Genomic DNA, 15677 nt, shown 5'->3' with positions numbered 1-15677 from the left:
CCATTTCCAGCCTAGCCCTTTTGAGGCTATGCTGTGAGCCCAGGGATCAAACTCCCATTGATCCCTGAACAAGTGACGTCTTCCCCCTACCGGAAGTTCTTCATTGTTGTGAAGGACCTGCAACTTTAGACGTCTTGTCTCTACTTCCTCGGCCTCTAGTTCAACCACATCTTCCTGACCTTCCCCTGTTACCGGAGCCCTTCCTATGAGCTTTGGCAGGGTGAAACGTGGTGGTAGTTCTCTTGTACACCGGGTTGAAGGTTGGAGATTGTGAAACATACTGCTGAGGGACCGTTGACACAGTCTGAGGAATGGCGCAATTGAGGCTGTCGCGACATGAAAGGATTGCCTTCCTTTGAAGTGACTTCTGGGCTTCTTGCCCTTGGGTTGAAGTCCTTCATTTGGGGTAAATTTTCGTTTTAGAGGAAATACCCCACTTGTCAATAGAGCTCCTATTCTCCTGAGCCACTTTGTCCATGACTTCTTTAACCAGCTTCTCAGGGAAGAGATCCTTCCCCCAGATGTTGAAGTCAATCAGTTTTCTGGATTCATGTCTGATCGTTGCAGCGGCTACGACGTGTTCTCTACATGCTCTTCTGGCTAGGACGAAAGCATGGAGTCCCTATGAAACATGATTAGGTGAGTTTTAGCCAAGACAGGGAAGAGATCAGATTTGGAATAATTTCCAATAAGCCCGTTTTGAACCTAGGGCTTAGGTAGAAAGTAAAGAGGCATTAGGAGCTGCACTCACCTGATGTACATCCAATGACTCTTCTGAGGTGTCCGTGGTCAGCAAGATCTTCTCCTCTGATGAAACAGAAGAAGTAGTAGACATGTCGTCCGTGTCCAGGCTCATGACTTGCAGAGTGTCTTGGACTTTATCATCTGCTGGTACCGGCGGGAGTTGGACCGTCAGTAACTGGTCACCAAAAACGGAGGACACCTCAGCCTTGGGAAAGAGGAGGTCCTTCAGTTCCAGAGAAGGAAGATAAGGACCACCTTGTTGAGAGCTCTTCTGGTCTCTTACCCAGTGTCAGAGTGTCTTCCGACTTCGATCTCGGACGTCTAAAGAGACGTCAGTGGCAAAGAAGCCGGTTTGAAGGAGATCCATGCAAACCTTGCAGTCAGTAGGGTCCCAGATTGCACTGGATCCCTTGGAAACATGGCAGCTTCCATGTTTCTGGCAGGTCTTGTGGCTATAGGGTAACTTGACCTGCCTGGTACAGGTGACCGTAGAACACTCCATGTCAACAGCGACCTGTAAAGATAAGAAATGTAAATGAATGTCAATATATCATTAAAATATCATGTCTTCTTAAAATTAGGAAAAAAAAAAATTATATATCCTATCCTAGATAATCCTACACCTAAAGAATGGCTAAATCTAAAATGTAATAGAACGCATGCCAAACAGCTCAGAAATCTGGAATGATTTATGTAGCAAAACATAATGATGGTGTGGTAGGAATATGGAGGAAAGGATCACATCAAAAGAACACCAGAACCTCCAGAGTAGATCTATCAGAACAGCTTAAGAAGGCAAGTTCACTCATCGTACTGCCTAGACCAGCAACAGCTGCCCTCGAGGAGGCAACTATTTTTAGTAGCCAGAAAAGAATGACCTGTCAATACCCCAGGCATGTTGACACAAGGCGGCAGACTCATTGTAAAGTCAACAGAGGGTGGGTGGACAATCCCAAGGGAAGGGTCCACACTCAGGGGAAGTACAAGAGTGAAAGGCAGATAATAAGAGAACCAGCCAAAATCTGATTATTATCATTAACTTACACAAAGTGGGGTGGAGCCCATAAGATAATGTGAGCCATACAAGACGGCTAATACGCTGAGAATTAAAAATTCAAAGGGTGTCCTGACAACCAGGCAGGGTCCAATCGACCAACTCAAGAGGACAATGTTCCTCAGATGTGGGATAGGAAAGAGCAGATGACTAGTCTAAGGCTGCAGCTGAGGCAGTAGAGGGGGTGATCCATAGCCAACACACAGCCAGTGCTAGAAGAACTCAAGCTGATAAGACTTGAAGCAGAAAGAGGATGCGGCACCTCTGTCTAGATAGGCTAACCCTGTAAGGGAGTCAAGACTCCATAGCTAGAGGAATATCCCAAGCTGACAAAGACAGGAAGCAGAGAGAGAAGGCACCATCTCTGCCTAGATAGGCTAACCAGGCAAGGGAGTCAAGACTCCATAACAAGAGGGTTATAGCACAGGAAGAGAGGCTGCAAACATAGGACAAGCACTGCCAAGGCAGCAGAGGAGTAACCCATGGGGTACCAACTCTGTGCCTAGATAGGGTTAGGCCATGGCAGAACTATGTAGGCAAGCCTAGTCTCCTAGCGGGTGAGGGAAAGCTCAAAAGGTAGGGTGAGATGACTGGACAAGAGGAACATAGTTCTGGCCTAAGTAGGGTTAGGCCATGAGAGAACTGTGTAGGCAAGCCTAGCCTCCTAGGGGGTGAGGGAAAGTGTAAAATCTAGGGTGAGATGACTAGACAAGAGGAATATAGTTCTGGTACATTCAGGTTATGGCCTAACTAGGAAGGGAAAGGGGCAGAGAAAGACCCAAGGGAGGTCTCCAAGGCATAAGAGAGATTTCAACAAGGGGAGGAAAAAAATGCATCTACCTAGGCTAGGAAAGATAGCCTACAAGTAGGCACACTTACAGGCACAAGGAAAGGGGAAGGAGGGGTGGTAATGGGAGAGTCAGAAAATGGTGAGGCAGTATGGCAGGAAGGCCCAACAGCAACATGGAACAACAGTAGTGTTCCAGAGGGGTTGTTGTGATAGGGCACAGAGGACAAGTCCTCACAACCAGGCATAACCCACCAAAGACTAAGAGAGAAGCCTAATGATGGTTAAGGTGACACAAGGAGGTCTACTCATCAGCATCAGAACTGGGGCAAGGTGTTCTAATGGGTAAACATAAGTAGACACAGGGAACAGGATCCCAAGACCTCTGCCGCCTTGCCAAACATATAGGCTAAGTGGAAAGTGAAAAACAGTCACCCTAGGGTAACTAAGAACACTGTCCAACTCCCAAAAGGACCTTCAAGACCGCAGCTCCCCGCTGTGACGAATCAACACCGTGGGAGGATAGATGGCCTCACCCAACCCATAAGGTTTGGTGAAAGGGAGTGGTGCACTAGTGAACATTTACCAGGTATGGCCGCCACCTAGGGTATGCTAGCCTAAGCCAATGCTGATAAAAAACACAAAAGAAACACCAAGGAAGGATTGGGGGATACCATGTACTGTACATACCACATATTAGGGTTCTAGGACAATTGCCAGGAGGACAATAGCCAGCCGGACAATTGCCATTCGGATAATTGCCAGTTTCAGTGCCATGCGGACAATTGCCAGTGGGACAATTACCAGCCGGACAATTTCCATGCTTAACAATTATTTTCGGTCCTAGGTGATTTCCTTGTTTAGAAATTTTTGTAGATATTACTTTCTGTATTATTTACTTCTAAACTTCAGAAATTTTTGTGAATATTTCTACTTCCAAACTTCAGTAGTGAACATATTCATTTTTATACTTCAGCCCTTTAAAATGAGTTCTACCATCAAAAGTGAGCGTGGCAAAGATATTCTCGTTGATGCTCTACAGTATATGTACCATAAAAATGGATCTAATAGCGATAAGTCCATAATCTACTGGGAATGTGCAAAGAGAAAACAAAACTCGTGTAAAGCTAGAGTGCACACAAAATCAAAATCAGAAAACTACGAGTTGATAAAAACTACCGACGAACATAATCATGAAGCATCTAAAAGTACTGTTGATGCTAAGAGTGCTGTTGCAAAGTTAAAAGATGATGTTGCATCGAGTAATTCCGCCACAAGATCATTAGTTGCAAGCTGCTTTTCGACATTGGATACTTGCTCACGGGCTGAAGTGCAAAACGTCCAGCATTTAAGTAGAAATGTTCGTCGATGGAGACAACAAACTATAAGTTCTCCAGCAATCCCTAGGGAAAGGATCGGTTTTTGCATTCCAACAAATTTTCAAAATCTTTCATCTGGAGAAAAGTTTTTGCAGTATGATTCGGGAGCTGAAGACCATAATCGTAATCTGATATTTGCTACTGAAGTTGGGTTGGATCATTTAAGGAGGTATAGAAACTGGGCAGTTGATGGAACCTTCAAGGTGTCACCGGGAATCTTTTATCAACTTTTCACCATCCATGTCCAAGTAGATAATTGTAGTTTTCCTCGAATATTTGGCCTTCTTCCAAACAAGACTCAGGAAACATATGAAAGGTTTTACAACAAAATCCATGACATCCTTCAGGAAACTCCTACAACTATAATGAGTGATTTTGAAAAAGGGTCTTTTAACGGAATTAAAGGTATTTTTCCTGACGCTATTGTGAGTGGATGTTTCTTCCATTTCTGTCAAGCGAATTACAGGAAAATTGTTGAGTTAGGGTTTAAGGTTCGATACCATAATGATAACGAATTTTGTCTCAAGATACGATGTTTCTCTTCTCTTGCCTTTTTACCAATAGAAGACGTTCCAACAGGTTTTGAGGAACTTTCCGAGGACGAAGATATCCCTGAAGAATTTCTCGCTTATTTTGAAGTTACTTACATAGGAGCGATGAGAGGAAGAGGCGGAAACCGTAGAAGAGCCAATCCATTATTTCCAATTTCGATTTGGAACATGCACGTAAGAACTCAAATGTGTATGCCACGAACAAACAACAGTCTCGAAGGATTCCACAGTGCTTTATCAAATAATGCTGAACAACACCCTCATATTTGGAAACTTATAGATCGTCTCATGAAAGAGGAAGTTTTGTCGCAAACAAAAGTAATTCAAATGGAAAGAGGAGATGAGAGACCTACAAACACGAAATATAAGAAGATCAACAAGCGTTTAGAGCAGATAGTCAGCCGCTATAATCCTGACGATAAAATCACCTTTCTTAGATCTATTGGTTATAATGTACATATTTTCTAAAGTATGATAAAAGTTTTATAGATGTGCTTTGTAAATAAATGTTTCTTAAACTATTTTCGATAAATTTGATTTACCTTTTTTTTTTTCCTCTATTTAATCTGTTCTTGAGAGTTTAAACAAAGGCTATCCAACTTATCAATGATAAAAAGAAAGCAATGACCAATAAAAAAAAGATAGAAAACAATTCAATAATAATATATCAATGGCAATTGTCCGGCTGGCAATTTTCCGGTTGGCAATCGTCCATACTGGCAATTGTCCGACTGGCAATTGTCCCACTGGCAATTGTCCCACTGGCAATTGTCCGTTCACGCATATTAGAATGATAAAATAAAATTTTCTCAAAGTAAATGACTGAATAACTAATAATTTCTGAGTGTTTGACGACATGATAAATGGCGCCGAAAGCCTGCCAGCTTTGGAACAATAAAAGCATGCAACATAATATAAGAAACTAGGTGGAGACGCGAAATTCTCCAACATACGAAAGGGTGAATACTCAACTTAGTCACTGAGGAAGAAGTTGAAGCATCCATGATCAAAAAACACTCAAAAAGCTAAGAAAACTAGCAGAAACTCTCCAAGTGAACGGCAAAGATGGCGCTGCGAAAGGGAATGGTTCAACAGAAAGCGTGTTAGTCGTAGCACATCTTTGAGATCAGGATTTGTAATGGTTCTCTTGCCCGGGTATCCTACCCTATCCCTTATCCTACGAGACAAGGTTAACTCTATTCGGGGAAGGATAACCATGGCTTGTTATTAACACGTCCCTGACTTATACACTATATCTCTCGGAACATTCGCTCCAGAGGTAAAGAACTTCGTGATACCTCTGAGGTAAATTTCTCTGGTATATCACTCGCAGAAATATCCCAAGTAGAAGCTGCCAATGAGGAACTTCCATCAGGACGACATGGCTCGAGCCCAAAAATTATATTCTACACGACTCATCATTCTAGACTAAATAAATATGATTTTTTAAATAGGTTTTAGTTCTTCTCATGATTATTTTTTCATCTTCAATTGGGTCCAAATCATCATTTGATGGTGAATTGTTACCCTCGGTGGCTAATTGACCTATACCCCATTGAAGGAGGGCCTACATCAGGCTGACCTGTTTTCTTCAGGTTTGTAGTCAGGAGAAGAAAAGCATCTGCACATAGTCCTAGAAATGCAAGCACCGGTTCTAGATTTGCATGCATTCCAACAACATTTTAGGAGGTAGTGTTGATGAGCGACAACACCACTGTAGTACCTTACATCAATAGTAAGGAGATATGGTTTTGCTTCCCCTTTGTGAGTTAACAATGCAGTTGCTCATCTGGGCTGTGTACCGCACCATACATTTATCAGCTTGGTACATTTCTAGCTAGAGGAATATACCTGCAGGCACGCCCAGTTGCTAGGGCCAGGTTGTAGGATTCCCTATATCCTTGATTGGCAGAAAGGCTTCATGCCCTTTGGGGGTCACTTGGAATTGACCTGTTACTACATTGCTAAACTACAAGCCCCATGTGTTTTGTTCCCTGGTTCCAGACCCATGAACAGTGTTCAATGATGCCTTCCAACACCTATAGGATTACTTGGACACCTATACTTTTCCTCCTTTCAGCCTGTTATGGCAGATGGTCAACCGAGTGTTGATCGTACCAGGTACTTCCATTCAAGGCATCATCAATGCCTCCATGGAAATTACCAGAGATATCTCTTTGTAAATACTTTATTGGAGTTAAGAAGAATATGACAGACCTAGAAGCCAGGTCTCTTTTTATGGAACATGTTGAAGAACATAGAGGATCAACTTTTATATATACTGATGGCTCCAAATCTGATGCTGGCGTTAAGATTTGGAGTACATAGTAATGGTTTTAATTGTAGAGGTGTACTTCCTCTAACCGCTTCCATATTTACTGCCGAACTGTATGGCATATTAACCACTATTGAGAAAATGGGGTTGGAGAAGGAGGGTAATTTTAGAATTTTTAGTAATGCAAGGAGTGTCCTTCAAGCTTTAGGAGTTTTTAATTCTAGTAACACACTAGTTTTAAAGATTTTAGAATGGCTTTTTATTATTGGACAGAGAGGTATAACATTTTGTTTTTGTTGGGTTTCCAGCACATGTAGGTGTGTCTGGGAATGAGAAGGGGGATTCACTGGCAAAGAATACTGCATCCGAGTTGCTGCCAAGAAGGTATCCCATTCCGTGTAAGGATTTCCTACCTAACATTAAGAAATTTCTTTTCAATAAATGGTAACAGCACTGGGATAGTCTAGATGGTAATAAAATGAGAGAAGTAACAAATGTCATATCTCCTTGGAGGTATGACATGATGCCCCGAAAATGGGAGACGTCTCTTTGTCGTCTCCGTATTGGTCACACTCGGTTGACACACGAGTTTCTGCTGAAGGGCCAATACCAACCGTATTTTGACAACTGTTTAGTACCTCTAACAGTGAGGCATTTGTTGACCGAATGCCCCAAGTATAATAACAAAGAATAGATATTTGTTTGAGGCTCGAGGTGAGAGTGGCAGGTTTATCCTTGCCAAGATTCTTGGACATGATGTGTCCTACTATGCAAGTGGCATTTTTAGATTTATTTCAGAAGCAGGTCTTTTGAAAACTATTTAATTTTTATTATGACATTCAACTTTTATGGTTTTAATTGAATAATCTTTTATTTTTTTTTTATTTATAAACTAAATGATATCGGCGTCAATAACCCTAGATGTCAGGATGCCTGAAAACTTTAAATCAATCAATCAAGATGACCCTGGTGGCTTCTTGATGGTTATATGCCTATAAGTATCCTGATCTGTTAGTACTTCTAGTCTAGGTCCTGAGCAAACTACCAATATGGACCACCCTTCTCTGTTGGCAACACATTCATAGATACCACCGATCTATGATGTTGCTAGCATTTTATGATTGGTAACTACCAAGCTTCTCCTCCAAGCAAAAGACTTTTTTCAAGGTCTGCACAGGAAATGCTTGGATACTTGTGACAGTCTTCTGCAGCTGTCTACCAGGAAAGTGGGCCATTTTCTACAATTGGTGTCGTAGAAAAGGTACTTCTCTGGTCGATGCTTCTCTATCTTTGATTGCTGACTTCCCTGTCTTCCTTCGCTGAGGTGACCACCTCTCAGTTGCTGCCATAAAAGGCTACCACTCAGCTTTGAGTACAGTTTTTCAACTGAAGGACATAGACTTCTCCTCCTCATTGGAGATGTCTATGCTTGTGAAGAGCTTCGAGTACTCTTGTCCACCCAGGGACCTCATGTTCTGGAGTGAAATGTGATCTTGTCTTTTTGCTAGCCTTAACATCAGCGAAGAAAGTGGGCAAGTTGCAGGATCACTTTTCTAATAACTTGCGCTGTGGGTTGAAAGGAGGTCTCTCTTAGTTTTGTGCCAAACCCAGAACCTGTCAAGACAGGAGCCTAGGTTCAAGACCTCCATCTCCTCTCTACGGGAAGTGTTGGTTGATGTTCTTTGAGTGCTCTGTAGTGCTGTCTGAAGAGAACTCAACATTTCTTACCTGAGTATGTCTCTTTCTTAGTACTGGCAGAACAAAAAAAAATTGTAAAAGAATGCGATCTCTATCTTGCTTCGTGAGACAACTAAGAGCATACGCTTTGACTTTTGAGGGAGTCGATATATCAGGTCGAACTAGATCTTATGAAGTCATGGGTATTTTTCTTACTACAGCTCTGAAGAATCTGCAATCGGACAGGTAATGAAGGAGTTTTGAAGTGCCAAACAACCTTACAGACTAAAGAATAGGCCAGATTGTTCAGTGTATGTGTAGGCAAAGAAAAAATGAGCTGTAACCAGAGAGGGCTGCAATGTAGTACTGTCTAGCTAGTCAAAGGATCCAATAACTCTTAAGCGGTAGTATCTCAACGGGTGGCTGTTGCCCTGGCCAATATACTATCTATAGTAGGTATTTCCTTTAGACTGTCTCCCCTTTGGGGGAGAAAGATTCCTTATTTGACAAAGGACTGGCCCAGGCTCTATTTGCCTACTCATCCTTATGTTGGGCTGATAGGAGGTTGCTGGAGTCATTTCCCTCGCCTCCAATTACAGGACCAGGGGAACTTGGATTTTCCGAGTAAGAAAAGTACTTCCTACCCATCAAGGAATCTCCATATTTTAATGGATGAAAGATTTTTGAAATATTATTTTAAAGTGATTTGTATCTTTAAACTGAAGAGTCCTTTGACAGGAAAGTGGATGGGGTTACTTGCTTGCACTTACCACCTGTCTCCAACTGCGTTGTTAAAGATTTTTACGGCTGTTCCAGTTCCTCTGAAGTCATTGCTTATTTTAAAGGACTCAGGTTTAAATAGCTAGGGAAAATACAAATTATGTTTAAAGATTCATTTTCTGTTGAACTCTATAAGAAATTCAGTATTTATTTAGTATTTTTATGGTTGTTTTATAAGCTAGTTTTTAATTTTCTAAATGCCCTAAAATTAATCTTTAGATAATCAGTAACAAATGTTTTTATGGAAAATTTCAAAGATATTAACTTATTTGTTTTACAGATTGTCACTCCAAACTGGCTTTGGTCATGTGTTGAAAGATGGGAGTTGGTTGAAGAGAGGCTTTTTCCATTAACTAAAGAAGGAGAGAAAGATGTCCAGAGGCATCCACCTCACCACTGTTATTGTCCGGATGTTTCATATCAACCGTCACAAATTGGTAATTTATACAATAGTTCTCTTTTTGTTAGGAAAATAGGTAGAACTACGTGGATACCCATGTTGTACATCATGTGTGCTGTGGAGACTGGAACATAAATTGCGAATTATCTAAGTACTGTACTTTCTGATGAATGGTAATTTATGTTCATGCTATTTAATTCTACAATAAATGGATTTTGTTACAGAAGCAGTTCCTGGACCTAGTGGTCGAACGAGAACACCAAGTGGAAATCTTTTAGAGGATGTAAACCCTCTCCTGTTTTTTAGCCCTGATGACAAAAATAGTATGGCTGTTGAAGTTGACATGATGTTGAGTGATGATGGTAAGTTGGTATGATGTTTATAATAAAACTGTAAAGATAACAACTTGTAAACATAAAACTATGTGCAATAGGTATAAGTCTATCTCATGAAACAAAATAAATTTCACAATTTGAATAAGTAGCATCTTTTTGCACAATGACTTATGTATGATGCTCTCTCTCTCTCTCTCTCTCTCTCTCTCTCTCTCTCTCTCTCTCTCTCTCTCTCTCTCTCTCTCTCTCTCTCTCTCTCTCTCTCTCACATACAAGAACAGATGTAATATTTTCACTTTAGATTGCTGTTCATAAGTTTTTCTAAAACTTTATTCTCCTCAAGGAAGAATTGGATAAATGTTTCCTTTACAGATGAGTCTAACTTTACTGAAGACAACAGTGAAGATGAAGAAAGTGGTCCAGAAAGAAAAAAGCACCGAAGAATGGAAAGAAATTTGGATAGCACGAGCAGTAGTGAAAGACAAACTGATGATGAAGATGGAGACCGCAAAGTTTCCAGTAAAGTCTTCCATCAAGAAGGTGGGTTGCCGAGTGATGATAGTGACGGAGGTCTGAGTGATGAAGAGGATCTCAGTAGAATGGGTGCTGACCTGGAAAGTTTGTTGGACTGAATTACAGTACAAAATTTAATTTTATAAGGAAAGTTTTATTTTTTACAAGTCTGTGGAGATGTGATTGTCTAACCTGACTAATTAAGTTGTAGATTTTAAAAAGAAATTCCCTGAAGCTCGTTGTAATTGTTTAAAGGTAGCTTTATTTTTGTTATAAAATTCCATTGTTTTACAGATACATTTTAAAAATTATGGTTATATTAGATAATGAAGAGGTTACATTAATCAGTATCACTTTACACTGGATCCAGTTGATTAAGGAGTGGTAGTCAGGGACTTGTACAGTATGTGTAAATAAAGGACCTACAGTACCTTTTGAAAAAAATCGCAAGTTGTTTTATGTAGATGGATTTGGTTAAAAAGAAGAAAAAAAAAAACCATGAAATTATGTGGGCTTTCATTTTAAAACAAAAGATAAGGATTTCAATTATCAGATTATAAACTCTTAGTGGCTTTTATTAAACCTTTTACAGGATGAGTTATTTTTACTGAAATAATCACGTTTTTAAAATGTATTACTGTATATTTGCATAGTTCATTTCGTATGAGGGTAATATTTTATTGTACTCAAAGTTCATGTTAATAAATTTTGATTTTGTTTAGTACATGTATTATTTACATAATGCTATCTACATAATACATGTTGTGTAAGTTAAGGGTAAACAAAAAATTATATGCAGATAACTGGACAATCCCTGGAGAAAATATTACCTATCAAATACTGCATATAGATTCTTAAGAGAGGTAAAGTGATTGTTTTACTTAAGAGGTTTCGGGAATTATTTCTATGTTACACATGTATTTATATGCATATGGTTTGTAATTTATGTTGTATAAAAAGACTTTTGAATTTGTACATTTGAGATATGGTAATATTGAGCACTTGATTATTCAATAGTCTATATTGTATTAATAGCAGTAGAGATTTCTTAGTTATAATTGTCATTATTATTATTACTAGCCAAGGTACAATCGTATTTGGAAAATCACCATTCTACAAACCCAACGGCTCCAACAAGGAAAGCAGCCAAGTGCAGAAAGGATGTAGAGAAATAATGGATGCACTTTGAATGAAAAAAATAAGAAAATGTTAGTAACGTTGAGTAGATCAGTCATACATAAACTATGAAATGATACTTACATCAACATGTTCGACAGAAAAGCATTTTAAACAAGTTTGAACTGAGATTCCACCCTGTCGCCAGATTAGGAAAACTATTCCACAATCTGGTAATAGCTGGAATAGGACTTCTTGAATACTGTATAATATATTATTGAATATTAGGATGTAGAACGCAAGACTTGGAATAAACTGCATACCTAGTGTACTACATATTGGATGGTACAGTTGAGGATTTGAATGCCAAGGATGGTCAGAATTGTGTAAATTCTTGTGTAACATGCACAGAGCTAATTGAACAATGGTACAAGAGATTATTAACCAGAATATAGATAAGGAATTTAATAGACTGCAAGTTTTTGTGTAACATGTTAAGATGAGAGCCAGCAAGTGAAGATCAAACAGAACAATATTCAAAACGTGTAAAAGGAAAGAATTCAAACATTTTCTTTAAATAGGTTGAGCACTGAAAACTTGACTTTCTCTATACTATATGTCAGTCAGTTTTTTTTGCAATTGAAGAAGAAACAGACCAGATGTGTTTGTAGTCGCCTCTTTCTCTAGCGACTAATGGTGGAGTAATTAATACCGCAGTATTGAACTCACTATTTATTTGTTGTGATCAAACCTGGTGACATAGACAATATGCGAGTTAGTATCATTACAAATTGACATGTTATTGATCTAAAATCCATGTGTCAGACAATGAATAACACAATGATTTGTATGTTGATCGGTATAGCCTCCTCTAACTTACAGTTGTTAAAATATTAACATACATACTACATAATTGTGTACAACATTATACATACACGATGCGGTATTGTGGTAGTTTTGGAGATTGCTCTACAATGTGTATTCTCTGCAAATTCTCGTTCACAACTACGTTATACATTCACGATGGAGATGTGTTTATGCTCCGCACATCAATGGCTTGATTCTTTTCCTATGGTGGTGTTCGACATGTGTTAAGGCTAAAGGTTAATGCGCCCGGGATGAGCGCTTCCATAGTAAGCATATTTTCTCTCGCTAGGTTTTAACTCTTTATTCTAGTTCCCTTTCTTCCATATAGCTATATTATTTATTTCACACATATACTTATTCTACATTCGCTGTTATGGTGATTACACTCCCCCCATTGGGCATACTATGCCCAATTTTTCACTACTGGTTCTATTTACTCTTAGTATGTCAAGCAAACTTCAAACAGGCACAGTTTCACGATTGGTCTGATAAGTGTTCCAGTGGAAGTACGTACATGTACCTTCCTTACAAGCCCATCACAAACTGGTATGACCTTTGAAATTCTGCCCAACTTCCAACGACTTCATGAGAGATTGGGATCCACAATGAGTACTAAGTCATCAAACAGAAAATTCCGTGTAGTCTTGATGTTGCGTTTGCACATTTGAAGTGTTTGCAGGTACTCTGCTTTCCACCTGTGCCAAAACCAATCGGTTAGAAGCTGTGTATGTTTCAAACGGCGACGTAAGATTTCAGCAGGCGCCAACTAGTCCATTGGAGGACTATTTTCCTTTTCACCCTGTGGCAAATGATATATGCTCAGAGAATGTTGTCGATGGTTGAGTACCCTTCTATGATCCAATAATAACGCTGTAATGCAGCCATTTTATGTTCGCAGCCTGAGTGACCTGCTAGAAAGGCATGTGCATCTAGTGCCATCAAGGTAGCGATGTGATGATGTTTTTGCAAGAGGATTGTACCTAACGTGCCACTAGGGTCATGTTTGTGTGGGATATGACCTCCTACGCGTATGATTCCCCACTCATCAAGATAGGGTTCTAGCCTGTGGCTTGAACTTTGACTTGTTAACTTCTCTAACTGCAGCACTGCTATGTCATCTCCAAACCTGCATTGCTGGAAGCCCCTTATAATGCATTCCCTGGCTTCTTGAATTTCTAACACTGTGAGTCGCAGGTTGGTGGGGTGTGCCTTTCCAGATCTGAGCCAGTATTAGAATTTGAGGATCCAAGCTGTAGCACTGTAGCAGGTTGAAGGGCGTACCAAGATGGAAGAGTTTATCTTTGTTGGCTGGTTGCATGTGTGTTGTCATAGTGGAGGTTCCTTTCTTGACTTCAGGGTCATCAAATGGTGCCTCCAGAACGACCGGCTGTGATGGCCAACAGGTCGAAGGTTGCTTCGGAAAATTGGCCCAGTGTCTCCATCTTCCACCGGCAAGCAAGTCCTGGGCTGTCAGTCCCCTTGTGGCATCATCTGCTGGATTTTGTTGTGAACTAACCTGCCGCCATGTTTTGGTTTGGAGTGCCTATGAATCGTCCCTAATTGATTAGCATTGAGAGTTTGGAATTGACGTTCGGTGCTCTTAATATATTGGAGAACTATTGCACTATCTGACCGAAAGCTGGAGTGTTTGACTGGTTGTTTTATCACCCTCCTAATCTTGACACTTGTCTCAGTAGCCAAAACTGTTGTGCACAATTCATGACGTACTTTGGATAACGTCATGATTGGTGCTAAACTTGAGCGTGCTAAATCCATGCTACTATATTTTTGTCTAGTTTGTGTTTCATGTGTAAGACACTGAGGCATATGCAACTTGAGAGGCATCACAGAGATGATGTAATTCTATCCCGTCCTTCTCACCGAGGCCTCCTGTCGCGTATTGGCGGGGAATGACTAGTCCATCTGAGGCTTATACCTCCAAAAGCCACGTAACCCATCTTAACTTCTTTTCTGGTGTGAGATTCTGGTCCTATCCAACCTTTCAGCATACATCGTTTTGAAAGATTATCTTTGCTCTTACTGTGAAGGGTGCTAATGTGCCCAAGAGGACGTAGACAAAACTCATCATGCTCAGGATCTCTCTTCAATTGTAAGGTTCGTTGTAGGTAGACGTACGGACTGTCAACCCGTCCCTGTCGAGGTCCCATAGTACTCCTAGTGCCCTGTCTATGGGTAGCCTTCCCTTAAATAGGTCAACATCTTTAACAGCTACATTTCTCTCTGCAGGGGAATGGAGATCACATATCTGGCATTGCCCATCCATTTAGTCAGATGAAATCTATTCCCTTTTAGAATCATTTGCAATCCATGAGCTAGTTTAATAGCAATTTCATCAGCTTGAGAGTGAAGCAGGTCATCAATGAAGAAGTTAGAAACTGCTTCTTTTGCTGCATCATTCCAGTTTCTTTCAAGTGTCCCTTTTAATTCAAAGATGGTACGTGCTGGGCTCCATATATCTCCAAATATATGAACTGTCATACAATAGTGCTGGGTTTTTTTTATCAAGACCTCCTTGTGGCCACCAAAGGAATTGAAGCACATCTTTGTCCGTTGGATTTACAAACACTTGATGACACATGGCCTCTATGTCAGCTGCTATTTCCACTTTTCCTTCCCTAAATCTGATGAGAATTCCCAGTAAATCCTTCATCATATCCAGCCTCTGCATGACTTGGCTGTTCAATGATATGCCCTTGAATGAAGCAGCGCAGTCGAAACTACTCTGGTTTTATCAGGCTTGTTCATACTAAATACCGAATGATGTGGAAGATACCATCCTTTACCAGGGCTATTCAATGGTGTGCTGGTTCTGCGTATCCTTTCTTCATCAACCATCCATTTCTTTTGCATATTGTAATCGCATTTCTTCATTACGCCGTAGACATGACTTAAGTTATACCGTTATACCATGATCTTGTTGTCTGGAAATTTGGGCATTTCCTCCCTAAAAGGTATTGGAAACTGGTAGTGGGTCCTAACACGCATTTCTTATGCATTCCATATTTGCCTAACCTTGTAATCTTCGATGTATTTTCCCTTTTTGTCTGTATCCTCTTGAGTGTCTACACCCCAAAATTGTCTGACGTGCATCTCGACAGTTTCATCCCTTCTGTTGAGGAAATTGTTTCAACAATAAATGTTCCCAAACTCGTCACTTCCCTGCTGAATTTGTGTGCAT

General features: G+C 40.2%; 1 protein-coding gene across 2 annotated transcripts in view; it reads left to right on the top strand.

Moving 5' to 3' along the window:
- The window catches only part of LOC137621516 (RNA polymerase II subunit A C-terminal domain phosphatase-like), a 124539-nt gene extending 113323 nt beyond the window's left edge, over nucleotides 1-11216 (top strand). For both annotated transcript variants that reach the window (XM_068351871.1, XM_068351870.1), the window contains exons 8-10: nucleotides 9528-9684; nucleotides 9872-10009; nucleotides 10355-11216. In XM_068351871.1, coding sequence (XP_068207972.1) covers nucleotides 9528-9684; nucleotides 9872-10009; nucleotides 10355-10614 — 555 coding nt within the window. In that variant the 3' untranslated portion in view covers nucleotides 10615-11216. The remainder of the gene's footprint in view (nucleotides 1-9527; nucleotides 9685-9871; nucleotides 10010-10354) is intronic.
- The last annotated feature ends 4461 nt before the right edge of the window (nucleotides 11217-15677 follow it).

Source organism: Palaemon carinicauda, chromosome 28 (genome assembly GCF_036898095.1).
Source record: "Palaemon carinicauda isolate YSFRI2023 chromosome 28, ASM3689809v2, whole genome shotgun sequence".
In the NCBI taxonomy this organism is placed as follows: Eukaryota; Metazoa; Arthropoda; class Malacostraca; order Decapoda; family Palaemonidae; genus Palaemon; species Palaemon carinicauda.
The sequence above is the reverse complement of the archived record's forward strand: the minus strand, read 5'-3'. Positions and strand labels throughout refer to the sequence as shown.